At 47.9% G+C, this 20,983-nt stretch overlaps 1 protein-coding gene across 3 annotated transcripts in view; it reads left to right on the top strand.

Annotated features, from left to right (window-relative positions):
* LOC137438536 (unconventional myosin-XVI) overlaps window positions 1-20,983 on the top strand; it is a 367,125-nt gene that overhangs the window by 138,690 nt on the left and 207,452 nt on the right. For all 3 annotated transcript variants that reach the window (XM_068133664.2, XM_068133663.2, XM_068133662.2), the window contains exon 26: window positions 14,015-14,220. In XM_068133664.2, coding sequence (XP_067989765.2) covers window positions 14,015-14,220 — 206 coding nt within the window. The remainder of the gene's footprint in view (window positions 1-14,014; window positions 14,221-20,983) is intronic.

Genomic DNA, 20,983 nt, shown 5'->3' with positions numbered 1-20,983 from the left:
GTTGTGTTCAATCCCGCAAGCCGCCATTGCCCATGTGCTAACCTCGGAGAAGAAAGGCGTGTCTCCACCTCGTCATAGAGGGGAGGAGTGAGCCAGCCCTAACAGCCAATCAGCACCGCGGTGAGCGACCCGGTAGGCGTGCCCTCGGAGCCGGCGGCTTGATTCCGCCCCGAGTTATAAAAGCAACTGTAAGGGACTGCTTTATGAGATGACTTGAGAGATGACCTGGGAGATGAGCGAAGAGGCGGCACCAAGAGGAGCGGTGAGATGCGAAACGCTCCAAGCCAAAGAGGAGAGGTACTCGGCAAGGAAACCAGCTTTGGAGAGACGCGCTGAAAGGAGGGAGACGGCTCCACCAGAAGCAGAGGAGCAGGTGTGCCGAACCAGCGGGTGACGTCTACAGCAGCGGATACGCGACGGAGGGTTTTCCCGCCAAAACCACGAGGAATTGAGAGCTGCTGCCTCCGACCTTGCCTCCCTCTCAAGCAATCCACCTCAAGCCTACCTGCCTGCAATATCCCCTGTGTAAGTGTGAACGTCCTGTCCTACTCGTTGTCTTGGGATTAAGTAAATTGAGTAGAATAAGCTAACGATGCACTGTGTGACTGTTTTTTCCATCCATTGCTTGTAAATAATTTTGGTCGCTCTTCCTTTTTGCTTGTGTGTGTATAATAAATCTGTTCTTCCTCCGTACTCTGTCTTTTTCTCTTTTCCTTCTCTTTCGGTCGCTTTAGAGGTTTCCCGATTGAATATCTGTGGGGCCATCTGGTCAACGTCGGGTGGAATCGGGCTAATCGGGGAGTAACTGTTCGGACGCGGCAATACCAAACCGCTCGGTAAACTAACATCTAAAACCGCGTCTGCAACAATATATATATATATATATATATCTATATATATATATATATATATATATATATATATATATATATATGTATATATATATATGTATATATATATATATATGTATATATATATATATATATATGTATATATATATATATATATATGTATATATATATATATATATATATATATATATATATAATATATATATATATATATATATATATATATATATATATGTATATATATATGTATATATATATATATATATATATATATATATATATATATATATATATATATATATATATATATATATATATATAATGAAACGCAAAAGAAACTTACCACCTTTGAAACCTTTAAATATCAACAATAACACTGCGTGTAGTAAATGTGTGAACTTATTTGTGGACAATAGTGTCCTCCCTGTCAGGCAAAACGGTCACGGATGGTCACTTGAACCTTCAATGGTCACTTCATAGCACAGCTGTTGAACAGCCGTTTTGACTGTCAGTGATTAGCCAAGGAGTACGGGATGATTTTAATGAGCTGCACGTGATGTCTTGATATTGGCTTTAAAAAGGCCAGTGCAAAATGGGCATTTTGACCGAAAAATTTGACCATTTTGACCAACTTCAAAAAGACCGAAAACGCAAAAGAAACTTACCACCTTTGAAACCTTTAAATATCAACAATAACACTGCGTGTAGTAAATGTGTGAACTTATTTGTGGACAATAGTGTCCTCACTGTCAGACAAAACGGTCACGGACGGTCACTTGAACCTTCAATGGTCACTTCATAGCACAGCTGTTGAACAGCCGTTTTGACTGTCAGTGATTAGCCAAGGGGTACGGGATGATTTTAATGAGGTGCACGTGATGTCTTGATATTGGCTTTAAAAAGGCCAGTGCAAAATGGGCATTTCAATCAACATGCCACGATTGTCAAGGGATCAACGGCAGCGTGCCCTGGGCATGCTGCAAGGCGGACTGAGCTACCGTGAGGTGGCACGTCGCCTTGGCTGTTCACACCAGACGATATCGGCCCTGGTGGACAGAGACACCCTCCACAACTCTGCAGATGACAGACCTCGATCAGGGAGGCCAAGAGTCACCACTGCAAGGCAGGACAGGCAGATGGTCCGAAGTCACCTGCGGGATCGATTCCGTCCAGCATCCCGCACTGCGGCAGAAACTCCGGGGCGTGCAAACCCACGGATCTCCAATGATACTGCACGAAGACGACTGCATGACTATGGTCTGACTGCCAGAAGACCATACAGAGGCCCCGTGATGACGGCTGCCCATCACCGCAACCGACAGAGATGGTGCCAGCAGCATCAGCGGTGGACCTTGGCGCAGTGGAACGAGGTCGCTTTCAGCGATGAGTCAAGGTTCTGTGTGGACAGTCCTGATGGGCGTGAGCGTGTCTGGAGAAGAACTGGCGAGCGATATGCCGATTGTTGCGTGCGTCAAGCCAACAGGTGGGGTGTCCCAAGTGTGATGGTGTGGGCCGCCATATCAGGCCGTTACAGGACGCCACTGGTGGTTGTGGATGGAATCTTAACGCCCAGCGGTATGTGGATAACATCCTGCGACCTCATCTGCTGCCATTCCTGCTAGACCACCCAGAACTGAGAACCTTTCAGCATGACAACGCTTGTCCCCATGCTGCTCGCTTTACCACTGCATTTCTCCAAGGCGGGAACATCAACACCATGCAGTGGCCTGCGCTCTCCCCTGACCTGAATCCCATAGAGCACCTGTGGGATGAGCTTGGGAGACGCGTAGTTGGCAGGGCCAGGACACGGGCAGAGCTGCTTCAGACATTGAGGACTGAGTGGGACAGAATCCAGCAGCAATCCATCCAAAGACTGGTAGGCAGTATACGCCGACGATGCACTGCCTGTATCCAAAACAATGGTGGCCACACACGCTATTGAAAGGGGACTGACATTGCACCCTGTGCTGTTCTGTACTGTAGAACAAACTGATGAGATGGTGTATCTTGGTCAAAAACTTGACATGTCATCAATAAAATGCCAATGTTTCAATTAGCAATTGTTGGTTTGTTTTATTTTAAACTGTTAGAATTGCATTACATTTCAAACAAGTGATACGTTTCTTTTGCGTTTTCGGTCTTTTTGAAGGTGGTCAAAATGGTCAAATGTTTCGGTCAAAATGCCCATTTTGCAATGGCCTTTTTAAAGCCAATATCAAGACATCACGTGCAGCTCATTAAAATCATCCCGTACCCCTTGGCTAATCACTGACAGTCAAAACGGCTGTTCAACAGCTGTGCTATGAAGTGACCATTGAAGGTTCAAGTGACCATCCGTGACCGTTTTGTCTGACAGTGAGGACACTATTGTCCACAAATAAGTTCACACATTTACTACACGCAGTGTTATTGTTGATATTTAAAGGTTTCAAAGGTGGTAAGTTTCTTTTGCGTTTCAGTATATATATATACAGTCACGTGAAAAAGTAAGTACAACCCCATGTAAAGTTTTGACTTTTTCAACATATTTCAATATACAGCTATTTGATCTTCATTTCAACAATATTGAAAGATAAAGGTGATATAAAATAACAAATACCATGAAACATTTATATTTTGTAGTCCATTGTATAATTTAAATACACGTAAATGCAAATTTCGCATGTGGAAAAAGTAAGTACACCCCGACATTTATCACTACTTCAAATACCTAAATTTAGAATCAGGTGCACCAGCTCAGGTGCAAATGATTAGAACATCATAGAGAGGATCTTGGAGGAACCTGTCTTATTTAAACCTCAGACATTTAGTTTGGTTTGCTCTTTGTTGTTGAAGTGTGCGGCATCACCATGCCCAGATCAAAAGAGCTCTCTGAGGCCTTCAGAAAGAAGGTTATAGATGCCTACGAGTCTGGGAAGGGATTAAAAAAGATCTCCATAACAATTTGAAAGCAATCATTCGACTGTCCGGAAGATCATCTACAAGTGGAGAAGATCCCAAACAACTGCCAACTTGTTCAGGCCAGGCCGCCCCAGCAAGTTCAGCCCGAGAGCATACCGCAAGATGCTGAAAGAAGTCTCTAAGAACCCCAGAATGTCATCACGGGACCTACAGGTAGCTCTTGCCACTGTTGATGTCAAAGTGCACGAGTCTACCATTAGAAAGAGGCTGCACAAATTCGATCTACATGGGAGGTGTGCCAGGAGGAAACCTTTGCTCTCCAGAAAGAACATCAGGGCAAGACTAAAGTTTGCCAATGAACACCTAGGCAAAGACCAGCACTTCTGGAACAATGTGCTCTGGACAGATGAGTCAAAGGTAGAGCTATTTGGCCACAGTACCAGAAGACATGTTTCGTGAAAACCAAAGACAGCATTTGACCACAAGAACCTGATACCAACTGTAAAGCATGGTGGTGGAAATATAATGGTTTGGGGCAGCTTTGCTGCATCAGGGCCTGGGCAGCTCACCATCATAGAATCCACAATGAATTCTTCATTGTACCAGAGGGTGCTTGAGGATAATGTGAGGCCATCTGTCGGAAAGTTGAAGCTCAACCGAAGGTGGACCTTGCAACATGATAATGACCCTAAACATACCAGTAAATCCACCAAGGAATGGTTGAAAAGAAAGAAATGGAGGGCTCTGGAATGGCCAAGTCAAAGCCCGGATCTAAATCCCATCGACATGTTGTGGGGCGATTTGAAACGAGCTGTGCATGCAAGAAACCCCTCAAACATCGCACAGCTGAAATAATTCTGCATGGAGGAGTGGGCAAAAATTTCTCCCAGTCGATGTCAGAGACTGGTAGACAGTTATAAGAAACGCCTACTTGAGGTTGTTTCTGCCAAAGGGGGCGATACCACCTATTAGAGCCAAGGGTGTACTTACTTTTTCCACATGCAAAATTTGCATTTATGTTTATTTAAATTATACAATGGACTACAAAATGTGAATGTTTCATGATATTTGTTATATTATATCACCTTTATCTATCAATATTGTTGAAATGAAGATCAAATAGCTGTATGTTGAAATATGTTGAAAAAGTCAAAACTTTACATGGGGTGTACTTACTTTTTCACGTGACTGTATATATATACATATTATATACATAACTGTGAGAAATAGTCGAAACTCCACAGTACGAGCAGGGCGTCTCATTTGCATTAAATATATAATCGGGAGATTAAATCAGACGCGGACGTAGCTTCAGGATGGTCGATCTTTAATTCTCGCCAAGCTTTCGACCAACAAAGGTCTTCTTCTTAGTCGTCCCCATCACCACCATCTGACTTCCGCTGAACTTGGAGACGACTAAGAAGAAGACCTTTGTTGGTCGAAAGCTTGTCGATGTGTGTGTGTGTGTGTGTGTGTGTGTGTGTGTGTGTGTGTGTGTGTGTGTGTGTGTGTGTGTGTGTGTGTGTGTGTGTGTGTGTGTGTGTGTGTGTGTGTGTGTGTGTGTGTGTGTGTCAGTCATTTTTTGTGGAGTTTTGCTTGAGCTTTCTGATGTGGAGTGTGAAACACCCGAACGAATGATCCTTATGATGTCCTGAGTTGTTTAGGCTAAATGAACTACAAATAATCTGGAAGAATTCCCATGTTTTAAATGCGGCACTCTTTCATTCCTCTTTTCTCCCACCTCTGGAACAAACTCCCTCCCTCTCTTCAATCCCACTCCTCCCCCCAGGCCTTTAAAACAGCTGTTCACCATCATCTCTTATCTTCCCCTATCCAAAACCTTGATCTTTTCTTCCCCCGCTAATTCACCCCTGATCCACCTTTTTGAAATACCGACTTCTTTCCTGGAAGTCCTAGTACATGTGTTTTATACCTCTCCCACCCCCCTCCCCTTCCCGTGCCACCTCCCCCCAAGCCCGCTCCCTCCCACAGATCTACCGATGACCCTGCTCTCAAATGTTGTACTTGTGTGCTTCCCTCTCTCTCCCATCTTCTCTGCCGCTCCTTTTATCATGTTTTATGTGTCGGTTTGTCTTTTTGTGATCAATGTTGGCTCTTACACGAGCCTCGATCTTGTATACAAAAAAAAAAAACTGAAAAAATTATTATTAAAAACAACCAATTTATTTAAATTAATTAATAACACCAATAATAAGAGTGGTATAATTGGCAATAATAATGACGAATGTATAATTACCCTCCCCCCCAACCCCGCCCTCATCCAAGCACATCTGTGTTTGGTGAAAGGTAAGCCAATGACCAAGCAGTATCGAAGGCCGGCATGCTTCAAGACCGTGAAGACCAATGAAAATTTGGTCCAATGGACCAAGAGGCCTGCTGGTCTTACAAAGTTATGGACGAAGTCTGACAAAAATTTGGTGGACAGGTTGGGTGTGTGACAAGGACCAATTAATTCGATTTTGGAGAAGATCTGATTCCGGATCCGGATACGAGACGTTCTCAATTTTTAAAAATGATTCTTCACCATTGAGAGATGAAGCAGAAACGACATAAAGCAGGATATTCCAAATAAAGCATGATATTCCAAAAAGTTATGGACGAGTTATGGTAAAACTTGGCAGATGATTTGGGTTGGTGAGGAGAACAAGCAGATTAGATTTTGGTTCAGGTCCAATCCAGAACTGACCCATCAGTGGGATACTGCCTTTTGATAGTCAGAACATTAAAATAATCGCGAAAAACGTCATTATCAAGAGGTTTACAATTTAGCATGTTTATTACACTCGCCAGAGAATGGGGTCCGTTTGGGTTTGTTGCATTTGAGTCTGTTTGTCTTTTGTCTTTTGTTTGGCCGCACAGAACGTGAGTATGTGTATGAATTACATTAGACCCTTTGGAAACCTAAGACCCAAAGGACCACAAAGACCCCTAAGAACCCAAAGGACCCAAAAGACCCCGAGGACCCAAAAGATACATAGGACCCAAAAGATATATAGGACCCAAAAGACCCCGAGGACCCAAAAGACCCCGAGGACCCAAAAGACCCCGAGGACCCAAAAGACCCCGAGGACCCAAAAGACACATAGGACCCAAAAGACCCTGATTAAGAAAAAGACCCCAAGGATGCAAAGGACAAAAACCACACTGACGAATCCGAGATGTATGGACCGATTTTGTTCATACCTGAGGACAATACACAAGCACAAGGACAATACATGATGGTTTACATATGCACACCATTTTGTTTCACGATGCAATCAAAGATGGCCGACTGGCCGCCATTTCAGTTGTAAAAGAAACTCGATGTTAAACACGTCCTCAGCCATTTTTCAGACATGCATTTACCAATGTAGTTCAAACTTGGTGCACAGATAATGAATGATGCCTTACATATGCATGTCATTTTTTGTCGAGATAAGATCCAATATGGCCGACTGGCGGTCATTTTGTTACCTAAAGGTGTGCCTGAAGGAGCAGCGCTCCTGCTTAAGACGGACGAAGTGACGGACAAGACACAAACTCGTCCGAGAAGATGTTTATTGTATAATCATCTCGGGAACTCTGAAAGCCCGTTTATCGGGTTCGCATATATATATCCAAACCAAAAAGCATACATCAGAACCAAAGCCACGCCTCTCAGGCGAGGCACGCTTTGGTGGTCATGTGACCGACGGGTGCAAAGGATTATAACCTCGGCGCCGATTTCGCTTGAGAGGCGTGGCGGTTTGGCTGCCGGTTACGTCACCGGCTTGGGCCAGGATATTCTGTTGCTGGTCTCGAGCTTTGGGGGACCCATGGGTCGCTACACACGCCCCCCCAGAATCGACTTGGTCCAGGAAGGGGTCAACCTGAGGGGGGTCCGGATGACCCGACCGAAACGACCCCTGGCTGGTCGCGGGGGGGGGGGGGGGTCCGGTGTGGTGGCGGGGGGGGGGGAGGGGGGGTCCGGTGTGGTGGCGGGTGGCCGGACGGGGGGTGCAGTGGACGGGGGGCGGCCGCGCCGCGGTGGGAGAGCCAGCCGTGGCGGCTGGCCGACGTCCATGTGGGCCGGCTTGAGGCGGTCCACCGAAATCCGGTCTGCCCGGCCGCCGATGTTGACGACGAAGGACTTGTTGTCCCATCATAGGACCCGGAAGGGTCCGTCGTATGGTGGCCGGAGCGGCCCCCGGTGCGCGTCATGGCGCACAAAGACGTACTCCGCCGTGCGGAGTGCTGGGGGGACGTAGGCTTGGGGGTCGCCGTGGCGGGACGTGGGCACCAGGGCGAAACGTTGGGCGGCCTCCTGGAAGTCCATGCGCTGGCGCGCGGCGGAACAGGGGCTGGTGGCGTCGGGCACGAACTCGCCCGGGACGCGGATGGCCTGGCCGTACACCAGCTCGGCGGTGGACGCCTGGAGGTCCTCCTTTGGAGCCGTGCGGAGGCCCAAAAGGACCCACGGGAGCCGGTTGGCCCAGCCGTCGTCCTGGAGGCCGGCCATGAGTGCGGCCTTCATGGAGCGGTGGAACCGCTCGCACAACCCGTTGGCCTGGGGGAGGTAGGCCGTGGTGCGGTGCAGGGTAATGCCCAAACGTGCGGGCGACCGCGCCCCACAGTTCGGACGTGAACTGTGGGCCGCGGTCCGACGAGATGTCCGCCGGTGCGCCGAAACGCGCGACCCAAGTGGCGATGAACGCCTGGGCCACGTCGACGGTGGTGGTGGAGGCGAGGGGCACGGCCTCCGGCCACCTGGTGGTCCTGTCCACCATGGTAAGCAGGTGGGTGAACCCCTGTGATGGGGGCAGGCGACCCACCAGGTCCACGTGGACGTGATCGAAACGTCGCTCGGCATGGTGAAAGGAGCCAGCGGAGCCTGGGTGTGATGGTGGACCTTGGCCCGCTGGCAGGGTGTGCAGGCGTTGGCCCAGTCGCGGACGTCCCATCGCAACCCGTGCCAGACGAAACGTGCCGACACCAGCCTCTGGGACGCCTTCCGGCCCGGGTGTGAGAGGCCGTGGAGCGAAGCAAAAATGCGCCGCCGCCAGGTGACCGGCACAACGGGGCGAGGTCGGCCTTGGGAGACGTCACAAAGCAGGACCGTGTCCGCGAAGGGGACGTCAGCCAGGCGGAGGCCCGTGTCCGCCACCCGGAGCGCCTGCACCGTGCCGTCGATGGCCTGGTCCGTCACCATCAGGGCGAAATCGACACCGAGGTGGACGGCGTTGGCGCCGGCTCGAGAAAGGCAGTCGGCCACGGCGTTGTCCTTTCCGGCGACGTGCCGGATGTCCGTGGTGTATTCCGACACGGCGGAGAGGTGGCGCTGCTGGCGGGCCGACCACGGCTCCGTGACCTTGGCAATGGCGAAAATCAATGGCTTGTGGTCGACAAAGGCCGTGAACGGGCGGCCCTCCAGGAGGTGGCGAAAATGGCGGACGGCCAGGTACAGCCCGAGGAGCTCGCGGTCGAAAGTGCTGTACTTCAACTCGTTGGGCAGGAGTTGCCGGCTGAAGAACGCGAGCGGCTGCCAGGCCCCGTTTTCCCATTGCTCATGAACCGTGCCCACGGCATAGTCGGAGGCGTCCGTGGTGAGGGCGATGGGAGCATGGGGTACCGGGTGGGCCAGCAGCGTGGCGTTGGCGAGGGCCCGTTTCGCGCCGGTGAAAGCAGCGTCCATGTCCGTGGACCAGACGACGTCGCGCTTCGCCGGCTGGCCGCGGAGGGCGGCGTACAAGGGCCGCATGAGTTGCGCAGCTCGGGGCATGAAGCGGTGGTAAAAGTTCACCATCCCGAGGAACTCCTGCAGCGCCTTGACGGAGCGGGGGCGCGGGAAAGCGGCGATGGCCTCGACTTTGGCCGGTAGCGGTACGGCGCCGTTCCGGGTGATGTGGTGGCCCAAAACGTCGATCGTCGCCGCACCAAAGTGACATTTGGCCGGGTTGACGATCAAGCCGTGCTCGCTGAGGCGGCCGAACAGCGTCCGGAGGTGGAGGAGGTGCTCGGCTCTGGATGTGCTGGCGACAAGGATGTCATCCAGGTATGTAAAGAGGAACGGCAAGTCGCGCAGCACGCCGTCCATCAGGCGCTGGAATGCCTGTGCCGCGTTTTTGAGGCCGAAGGGCATCCGGAGGAATTCAAAGAGGCCGAAAGGTGTAATAACGGCCGTCTTCGGGATGTCGGCCGGGCGGACGGGCACCTGGTGGTACCCCCGAATCAGGTCCACTTTTGAAAAAATGGTCCGCCCCGCCAACCGGGCGGAAAACTCCTGGATGTGCGGGACGGGGTACCTGTCGGGGGTAGTGGCGTCGTTGAGGCGGCGGTAGTCGCCGCATGGCCGCCATCCGCCACCCGGCTTCGGGACGATGTGCAGCGGCGAGGCCTAGGCGCTGTCGGAGCGCCGCACGATGCCGAGGCGCTCCAGCGCAGCGAACTCGGCCTTGGCGACGGCGAGTTTCGCTGGGTCGAGACGGCGAGCTCGGGCGTACACCGGCAGGCCCGTAGTGGGAATGTGTTGCTCGATGCCGTGACGCACCGCGACGGCCGAAAACGTCGGTCGCGTGAGGGCCGGGAACTCCGTGAGGAGACGCGCGAAGTCGTCTGCCAACGGGAGGACGCAGGAAAGCTCAGTGGGCGCGGAACGGCTCAAGGCACACGCCAGCGAGCTGAAAGTGTCGGCGTTGACGAGACGCCGACGTTTAACGTCGACCAGCAGCCCATGGGCGCAAAGGAAATTGGCCCCGAGCAAAGCCATGGGGACGTCCGCCGTCACGAACTCCCAGCGAAAGAGCTGGCTGCCGAAGCGGAGGGCGACGGTGCGTGGGCCGAAGGTGCGGTTGGCGGAGCCGTTGGCCGCGATTAAGGAGGGGCCGCAAATGGCGGCCCGCCTGTCCTCCACCGAAGCGGGAATGACGCTCAGCTGAGCGCCGATGTCGCAGAGAAAACGCCGCCCCGACGCTTGGTCCACGATGAATAGCAGGTTTCCGGAACGGCCGGCGCTCATGGCTGGTAGTGAGCGCCGGCCCGACCGTTTCCCGACTTGCCGAACGTGCACGGGGGTCGACATGATCGGGCCTGCCGCCCGAACCTGGCGTGGAAATAACACCAGGCTGGGTCTCGCGGGGGCTCCGGTCGACACGTCGGGACCGGGCGACGCGGCGTCGCCGCTGCCAGTCGCGCCGGCCCGGCAGCCTCCGGGAAGTAAGCTGCGTTGCGGGCGTCGGGCTGGTGGGCAGGAAACTGCGCCGCGGGCGCCGACTGGGCGGCGGGCGGGCTCCTGGCAGCCACCCCGACGAGCTGGCTCGCCGCTCCGACGAGCTGTCTTGCCGAATCGATCTTGTCGGCCTCCCTGGCGAGGTCGCGGGGGTTCGTTATGGTTTTGCTTGCCAGGGCGACCCGGACCTGGGCCGGGAGCTGGCGGAGAAAAAGCTCTTGGAAAAGGAAATCCGAGGGGTGCTCGCCGAGCAACATGAGCATGTAGTCCATACGTTCGGATGGGCGCGTATCGCCGAGCTCAGGAAGGTCGAGCAGGCGTCGTGCGCGTTCAGCCGGGGAGAGGGCGAAAGCGCCCAGAAGAAGTGCCTTGATGGCGTCGTACATGCCGTCAGCGGGCGGGCTCTGGAGGAGGCTCAGGCAGCGGGCGGCGGTCACGGAGCCGAGCGCGGCTACCACGTAATGGTATTTCGTGGTGTCCTCCGTAATGCCACGCAGGGCGAACTGGGAGTCCGCCTGAGCGAACCAGACGGCGGCATGTGCTTCCCAGAAAGTGGGCAGTTTGAGGGACACTGCCGTGTCCATCGCGTGTCGTAAACTCGGGGTCACCAGTGAAGGAGCAGCGCTCCTGCTTGAGACAGACGAAGTGACGGACAAAACACAAACTCGTCCGAGAAGATGTTTATTGTATAATCATCTCGGGAACTCTGAAAGCCCGTTTATCGGGTTCGCATATATATATCCAAACCAAAAAGCATACATCAGAACCAAAGCCACGCCTCTCAGGTGAGGCACGCTTTGGTGATCATGTGACCGACAGGTGCAAAGGATTATAACCTCGGCGCCGTGGTTTGGCTGCCGGTTACGTCATCGGCTTGGGCCAGGAGATTCTGTTGCTGGTCTCGAGCTTTGGGGGACCCATGAGTCGCTACATCCCCAGCCATTTATTGAACATGCATGGTTTGGTTAAATTTGACACAAGCACAGCACATGACGGCATACACGTGCACCTCACTTTATTTTTCGATGTGATCAAAGGTAGACGGGTAGACTGGTGGCCATTTTGGTTGTAAAAGACCCCATATTGAACACGTCAACCATTTCTCGGACATGCATTTACCAATGTTGTTCGATCTTGGCACAAAGACAATACATGAAAGTCCACATATGCAGAAAATTTTGTTTTGAAATCGGACCAAAGATGGCCGACTAGCTGCCTTTAACTCCGTACAGCAAAATTACTAAAACCACGGGGGCTATGACATTCTATGTCTTTTTCTCCTTGTTGTCTTTAATGTTGTGAGAAACTTCTCGCTAAACTGAGGCTTTTCATCTTTGTTATACTAGTGTAAAGGCTCATGGAGGAGCTAAATGAGAGGGTGGCAGGTTTACATACTTACAAAGAGGTGGATGTTCATGGGGGACACCTGAGGAGAAAAGGAGGAACAACACAAACAGACACAAAAACGAGTAAAAATAGGAAAGAATCAGCGTGTGTAGAAGAGATTGTGGATGTGCAAGGGTGAGCGCATGAGGTAGTTATGGGCAGCACATTTGAAAGACTGAAGTGAGGAGGATGAGCCAACAGACACACAGATACATCCAATTCCACAATCGGGAGAATAATGGGACAAATGCATGCGAGAGGGCAACTATTATGGATTTTAGGTGGGTGACTAGTTGAGGGATCATTGAGGAATGTGTGTGAGCTCCGATGGTTAGGGGAAAGCAAGAAAGCAATGACAGTGTAAGCTTCTATAAAATAGAAAGTCCACTAACTTGCTGTCTATGGGAGACTTGGGAGAGTGACATTCCTTCGGAGACTGCTTCCTGTCTTGAGATACCAATGGTGCACAAGGCCTTGTTTTCGACTACCTCAAGAGGAACAAGGTGGGGAGCTCGAGTACCAACGCAGAAGTAGTAGCCATCCTCTATCTAGTTTCATATGAATGCCTTGTGCACCGTCTACCATTCCACCCCTCCATACTTTTTATGCATTGGAATATCAGCAATTGTAGGGCAGGATGGGGTTAAGCAATTGGTTCACTCTCTATTCGTCAGCCTATTTGTATGATATAGGAACTACTTAATTTCAATGGAATGTGGTATATTGATCACTGTAGAACATGAACCTGGAGTTACGCAGGACTTTGTCTCTGAATTTGGCAAATTGTACGCAATCTCATCCCGATCACGCATCCGCACAGCACGGTAAATCGATTGCTTTAGGAGTTTAGTCTGTCGGCCTGTCTGGCAGTCAAATAAAATTGAGAAGTATTCCAAACAGGAAATATACTGTTTTTAAGGACGTCATAAAGGACACAAACAACAGGCACAAATAACTAATGTAACGTGTTAAATAATGTGGTGTAAAAGACGTGGCATCAACGGCGGTAAGCCTCAGAATATTTTTTCCCCACAATGTTTAAAACATTTATTTTATTTCAATTTAACTATTTATTTGAACAGTGTAGGACACAAATCACCTTGTTTGCATTTCCAACGATATTTTAGTTTAGCAGTACTTGGCAAAATTGTACATCGTCTCGACCAATCAAATTTGTTTTCAACCATAATTAGCATTGTGAGGTCTCTTGTTACAAAATTGCATGATTAATAAATCTTAGACTAGTAATGTTTAAAAGAAAAATGATAGCTTCATTAACACACCAGAATTGAAATTTCATTGAAATACATATTTATTTTGTTGAACTTTTTGGGGAAAATGTTGGGGATTAGTAGAGATTAGTGGAGAAAACTTTGGGGATTAGTGGAGAACATTTTGGGGAAAATGTGTGTAATGTTCATGTCTGGACGTTCATACACAGATTAAGAGATTAAATTTCATTATTTGTATTTCTCCATTTGTGTGGACATATTTTGTAAGTATCCCTCTAAAGTTTTCATTGGAAATCCTGAAATTGATTTTGAGCGTATTTGCATATTTTTGTACAAACGTCTTTGTTGTAGCAGAATAATATCACAATTTAACATTCCAGAAACTATTTACAATCCCTAGAGATAGTCAACAAGTTCACTGGTTTGATGTGATTTTTCAGCATTCCTTGGAGGACATACAATCGAGGTTACAGCGCTGCACATCTCACTTCCTGTTCTGCATAAAGCCCAACCAAGATGCAGTGCCTTCCATCTTTGACCCTGAGGTTGTCTGTGCTCAGCTGCAGGCACTCTCTGTGGTAGCAATGGCAAAGCAACGTCTCCATGGTTACGCTGTTCGCCTTTCCTTCCGAGAATTTCTTGACAGGTTTGCACCAAGTATAAAAAAAAAAAAAACCACCTTTAGAGGCCATTTTGCACCAAGTATGAATTCCACAATGTATTTATATAAAAAGGTTTGTGTGTATTTTTGTGTACACATACATATATATGAAGGTTGGCTTGAACGTAATGCCTCTTATTTTATTTCTGGTTAAATACCACTTTCAATATTATAAAAATTCCTTGGAAAATGCTTGTTTGAATACCTGGTTATTTTTCCTCATAGTCCCAATCATCATCAAAACACATTTGCCACTTTTGAACAAGAAAATGTTTATCTGCACTGTGTACTCCTTGTCACACGTGGTTAGCCTACTTAAGGACAATCTCCTTAATGTCATTGTCTTCTTCAAAGTGGTGCCCACGCATAATCGGCCATAGAGATGGTAGTCTGAAGGTGCCAGATCTGGGCTGGATTTTAGGGGGGGCATCCAAAGGATGTTATTACCCCTCGCACATGAAGTGAAAAGCGGGGTAAACAATTGGTTCACTTCTGTCTGTCTGTCCGTCCGTCTGTCCGTCCGTCCACAAACATAGACGTAACAATGTGGATGGGGGTTGAATCACCAAGATCCACAATGGGTACTCCAACCTATAGTTGTACTGAATGACTCAACGTTTCGTTATTTGTTATTATTGGTGAAAACCATGAGCAAAACATATCAAGACAGTGTCAGCTTTACGCGAAACATGTAGAGCAGATTTCTGCAACCCAGGCAAATTTGAGCTTCAACCATCGCTGCCTATAAAAGACGTCCCATCTAACTCTCGCCGCTTCAAACCGCCTGTAGCATGATATTGTTACGTTTGTGGGGGTAAACGGAGCAATACCTTAGTCAAGATAGAATCGTGTATATTAGCATGCTCCGTATGCCGCAAAGCCATCTTGATGTATCTAAGTAGTGTCGAATGTCCGGGTAAGTGTTTAGATGTCTCCACACGGAGGAGTGGAGTTGTGCTATCTAGGTAGTGTCTGTAAGATTAAATCCCCTGTGTGTAAATTCCTCTTGTAATTTTTCCTAATCTTCTTATAAATCTCAGTCAGCCAGGCAATGAACTCATTCGTTCACAACACCACCAGGGCTAACCAACACCCAGCACATTTGCCGAGCGGCACGTAAATCCCGCCTCATGACCACCGACGTCATCCGAACATTCCCGAACAGCGACTAGACTCCGCCCCTCGACGACTCGTAACGAGGAGGCCACGCCCTGGCCTTCGTGACTGGTTAAGGCGCGATGGGATGATTGAGTAGAGCTTGGTGATTGGACAGAGTGTGACGTCAGCGTGGAACATTCAAGAGCTGGAGGAAGATAACGCGGTCTCGCCATCTTGGTCTCTCTTGTCCCGGGTTTGGTTGTTGGTGGTCGCAGTCTTCTCTTCTGGTCCTGGTCTTGATTGCGGCGGTCGCTTGGTTGTTTTGCATGGCAGGACGATGGTGTTTGTCTGTGTGCGCCGGGGAGACCATGGGAGCCGTATTAGCAAAGAAAGATCCTGCCTGCTTGCCTCACACCGGCGGCTGGCTGCAGGCACGATTCCATGCCATCTTGTGTGTTTCCCGTGCGGTGGTCTGAGGCGACAACCAGCAAGCCTTACCAGCTATTTGGTGACGCAAAGCTGAGTGCCGGCCGATTACCAAAACATTATTTATTTTCTTTCATTATCTTTTCCCCTTGTTTGTATACGAGTCCGAGTAGAGACGTCTCAATTATGAATTTTCGTTTTTACCTCACTTTTCATTGTTATTTGCATTTATTTTCATGTTGTATCGTGGATTTTGTATTGTGGATACAAACCTCACCTTGTATTGTGGATTTTGCTGTCCCGTCTTTGTGTTTATGGGTTCGGATAACCCCTGCGTGTGTTCCCGATTAGATAAGGCTCGGGCCTTCCCACGTGCACCAAAGACAATCCCGCCAAGGTTCGGAGTACTCAGAAAATTATGCACACCACGAGGCGGAAGTTTTTGAGGCTGTACATATCGATCTGCCATATCAGTCTTAAGAAACAAATTGGATTCGGTAGTCTATGAACTTTTCACATATTAAGCCAATCCCACTGTTGTCACTCTGTGCACTTGGTTGGCTTGCATCAAACTGCTACCTCCTCATCTCGGCAGGTACATTTTTGTGATGCATTGATTTTTGTGAAACATTTTGTGGATGATGAGGGGTTTCCTTGTTTTGATATCTAGTTTGTTGATTTTGGCTTGTGTACAGTTTTATTATTCCACAGCTCTACTGGTACTGCTAGTTGGTTTATGGCTCTCATGTGTTTCTTGGGTGAGATATGTTTTGAGGATCAGCCTCGTTCTACACAGGTATTCTTTGGTAATTGTTTTGCACATTTTTTATGACAAATTTGGTGGCCTTCTTCTACTCCAAGGTATTTGTAACATGCTACGTTGTCTAGCTCCTGTATTGTTTTTAGATCGATTTTATGTTGTGCATTTTTATTGTTCTTCCTGCACAGGTGTGCACTTAGCACACTTATCTAGGCCAAATTCCATTTGGATGTTGTCAGAGAACCGTTTCACTAATTTCAGTTGTTCTGCCAATTTTTCATCGTTCGGTGCAAAGAGGTTTAAATCATCCATATACAGTAGATGTGTCACCTTTCTTGATTATTTGGACGTTCTGTATTGGATGTTAGGGTGTATCCGTGCCCTTGCTCATTAATGAGGTTACGTAGTGGGTCCAGGGTCAGGCAAAACAGGAGAGGAGAAAGGCTGTCTCCTTGGAAGATCCTGTGTCGTATCTTTACTCTTAGTATTTCAATCTTTCCTTCTGAGAGCTGCAGGATTAGTGTGGTATTCCATAGATCCATGGCTTTCTCAATCAGATTGATTATTTGGGGATTTATCTTGTACATTTACATGCACTTTATCATCCATGAATGTGGGACACTGTCAAAACCTTTTTTTATAGTCTATCCATGCTGTGGACAATTTGGTTTTCACATATTGCAATTTTTGAACATGGCCTTGTTTAGTAATAGGTGGTCTATTGCACCGTAACATCCTCTATTGCATCCCTTCTGTTCTGCCTCTCGGCCTCCTTGTTGTGTTAGGTGGTGGTACATTGTTTCTATGATTCCTGTTAAAAGTTTGTTTGTTGTTGATAGATAGGTTATTGGCCGGTATTTGTGGGGTAGTTGGGTCTCTTCAGATTTTGGGATGAGGAAGGTGTTACCTTCTGTGAGCCATTCATCCATTTCCCGACCCCCTTGGATAGGTTCATTGAATGTTCGAGTGTAGTGAACGTGGAGAGCATCAAATTGCTTTAACCAGAAGTTTGGGATACTATCTGGGCCTGGGCGTTTGAAGTTTGCCATATTTGCAAGTTGGTGTCTTATATTTTCTGCATCAATTTCTACTGGGGGAATTTCCTCGACATGTTGCTTCTTCTCTTCCAGGTTTTAGATCCATTCAGCCTCCTTATTGTGTTATTTTCGATCTTCATCAATTCCTTTCTAGAATTGTTCCAGTTCATCTTTTACAGGAGGAGATGACACATCCTGCTTCCGTTTCCCTACCTAGTTCACGGTACAATCTTTTCGAGTTGTTTTCAAACATCTGGTCTTGTTTTCGCCTCATGTTATCTTCGTCGTAGTTTTTTATTACCTCCGCCACCAAAGGTGGATGGAGGTTATGTTTTTACCCCTGTCTGTCTGTCTGTCTGTTTGTTTGTTTGTCTGTGAACAAGATATCTCAAAAAAGTTGTGGACGGATTCTGATGAAATTTGGCAGAGATGTAGCATATGTGACAAGGACGAAATGATTAGATTTTGGTGAAGATCCGGATTCGGATCAGGCTAGTATAATTTTTAAAGTAATTCTTCACCATTGGACGATAGGGCCAAAAATTATATATAGCAGGATATCTCAAAAAGTTATGGACATATTTGGACGGAACTTGGTGGACAGGTTGGATGTGTGACAAGGACTAGTCGATTCGATTTTGGTGAAAATCTGAATATGGATTCGGATACGATAATTTTTTTAATTTTTAAGTGATTCTTCACCATTGAGTGATAGGGCTAAAACCAACATATAATAGAATATCTCAAAATGTTGTGGACAGATGATTTTGATTAAATGTGATTCTGTATTGTGATTTTCTGGTCTACTCTGGGAATCAAAATGTAAACTGTTCACCTGGCAGAGGTATGCTCTCTACTGAGTGCTGTTCTAGTTTTCCTTGCTATATTTTGATTTTCAGTTTTTTTCAGCAACCATTATCTTTCGGCCTTTGTCTTAAATTTATATTTGTATATTATTTTCTGGATTCTCCTCTTTAGTTTTCGGCTTTGATTTCCTCTTTGGAATTGCTGTATTTGACCTGTCTCCTTTCTGAGCATCTCCCTCCATCTCTCGAGTCATTGCTTCCAAGGTGGTGCTTGGTTTTTATTTGTGGAACCTGTTATGTTCTTCCGGTGTTTCGTTGTTACATTTTCCTGAATGAATAGTGCAGCTGAAAAAATCACGATGTTTATTTATGTCAGTGTGGCTAATTTATTTATTTTATTTTTTTTGAGATTTGTTTGTTTTTCTGATTAGTGCTTTTGTGCATTTATTATTACTAGTACACCCGCACACTACGGGAGCGGAAAGGAGGGTCATTCCTCTTTGGGGTATGTAGATTACAGTCGATCTATGGTCGAATATCAAGAACATTGGCTGTGTGTTCATTTACCAAGTTTCTTGTGGAGAGATCGCCAAGTGGTTTAAGCATTCGAGCAAGCACTCCATTCAAAACCGTTAAGGAATGGCTGGCTTGGCAAGCGCAAGCTAGCTGCTTGGGAAATGAACACACCCCGGGCTTCCTCACTTTCAGTTTCGTATCAAACAGCAGGAGCGAGTTTCAAACCTTCGCTAAGAAAAATGCCACGGTAGTGGCAGAAAGGGCCATGTTATTAACCCAACACTTATGGGGTACCTAGAGTACAGTAGATCTTCGGTCAGTTCTGCAAGTAAACCTTACTTCACGGATGTCGGGATTCCTCCAAATTTCTTCATTTAGTGTTATAAAGAGCATTAGCAACTGTTTAAAAAGCTAAGCATACGTGTTTGTGGTTTAAAATATTTTTACTTCCTGTAGAAGCCGTTGCTTCCATGGAAATGCCATTATAACTATAAGCTATTTATACACCTTGGGGAGGTGGGATATTATTAGTATTAATATTGTTTTGTAATCATTAATTTTGTTATTTAAAGCATCTTTCTTTGGAAAAACGCCACAATAAATCTTCTTCTTTGGGAAAACGCCACGATAAAGCTAACTTAATATGGATATACACGTCAACATGCAACCCCTTTGACGGCAATGGCGGGGAAAACCTGCTCAGGGGAGAAACCCCCCTTGGGGTGGGGTGCAATGAAAGCGCTACAACCTTCATTATGTAACCCTTGGTCATCCTGTCAAGTTTGGTTGAGATTGGATAAGTAACGACAGAATGTATTGGCGTCAAAAATTCATCAGACAGACACAAATGGCGTATTTTCGTATATATAACCACCTTTAGAGGCCATTTTTCCCCGCAAAGCGGGGGTTGGCCTTTTTCGGGCACCGTGGTTGTTGTTGTTTTTCAGTCCCCTTTTTGAAGCAATGTTTTACGGCCGGATGCCCTTCCTGACGCCAACCCTTTTTGCCGCCTTTAACGACAAACAGGGAATTACCAGTGAACTGGTACTCAATTAGCCGACCTCGGAAGGATGACAGGCTGAGTCAACCCCCCTGGCGTTAATTCAGCGATTGACCGGGATTCGAACCCAGGATCCTTGGATCCTAAGCCGGCACCCTAGCCGCTAGCCCAACACCAGGCCCAACACCAGGCGTATTTTTGTATGATGTAGTCAAATTAGTTGTGGTCTTTCTTCAGTGGGTGTTATTCTCACCTCCTTATTAGCCAGCTCCACTCGCAGACCACATTGTTCCTCATCATACTCATCCTCCTCCTCTGTACCTCTTCGTCCTTCTGTCCATTATCATTTGTATCTGTCTGTGCTGTAGCCATGAATCGGTCTCCACCGCCCATCCCACCTGTTTCAAATGCAGAGAACATTCTGAGTGGGAGGATCTCCTCCCTCCCCTCAGCATTCCAGCTTTAATTATTTTATTTTTTTCATTGCTGTACTGCTTAGGTCTTTCCTTTGAGACAGGTAGCATTGTTGTAAAAACCAGAGTTACAACATTGTCTCAAATTGTGAGTTTAATTCTGAATCGATCTCGAGCAATACCTCTAAGAAAACCAACAAGCAACATATCAATATTCAGCATTCATAGGCAGCTGGCATTCATCGGCATTCATTCATTCTATAGCAGCATAGAAACATCAGTTAGCAGCAGTCCATGTCAGTCCCAGCCATAGCGATTGGGGCGGCGAATTTCTCTTCCGGCGTGCGTCCGATAGGCGTCAGGAGCTTCATCCATGAGGACAAATTCCCCCGCGTCGGAATAACCGCCTAACTCGGGTGACGGCGGTGGCTCCACAAGGCCATCCGGATCGGGTGCGTGTGATGGTGGGGTTGACGGTGGATTCCCCATCGACGGATTAACCGGGCCGAGGTCCGGCCCAACAGCATCCCCGCATGGGGCAAGATGACGCACCGAGACTGTAGACTCACGTCCATTTGGCAGCAGCACTCGAGTGTGCTCAGGGTTGGCTTGGAGGATATGAACCTTGTCAACGAGCGGGTCATATTTACTTGAACGAACCGCGCATTTGAGGAAAGCCGGTCCGGGCTCAG

Source organism: Myxine glutinosa, chromosome 13 (genome assembly GCF_964187855.1).
Source record: "Myxine glutinosa chromosome 13, kmMyxGlut1.1, whole genome shotgun sequence".
NCBI lineage: Eukaryota > Metazoa > Chordata > Myxini > Myxiniformes > Myxinidae > Myxine > Myxine glutinosa.
This window is presented reverse-complemented; position numbering and strand designations above follow the sequence as displayed.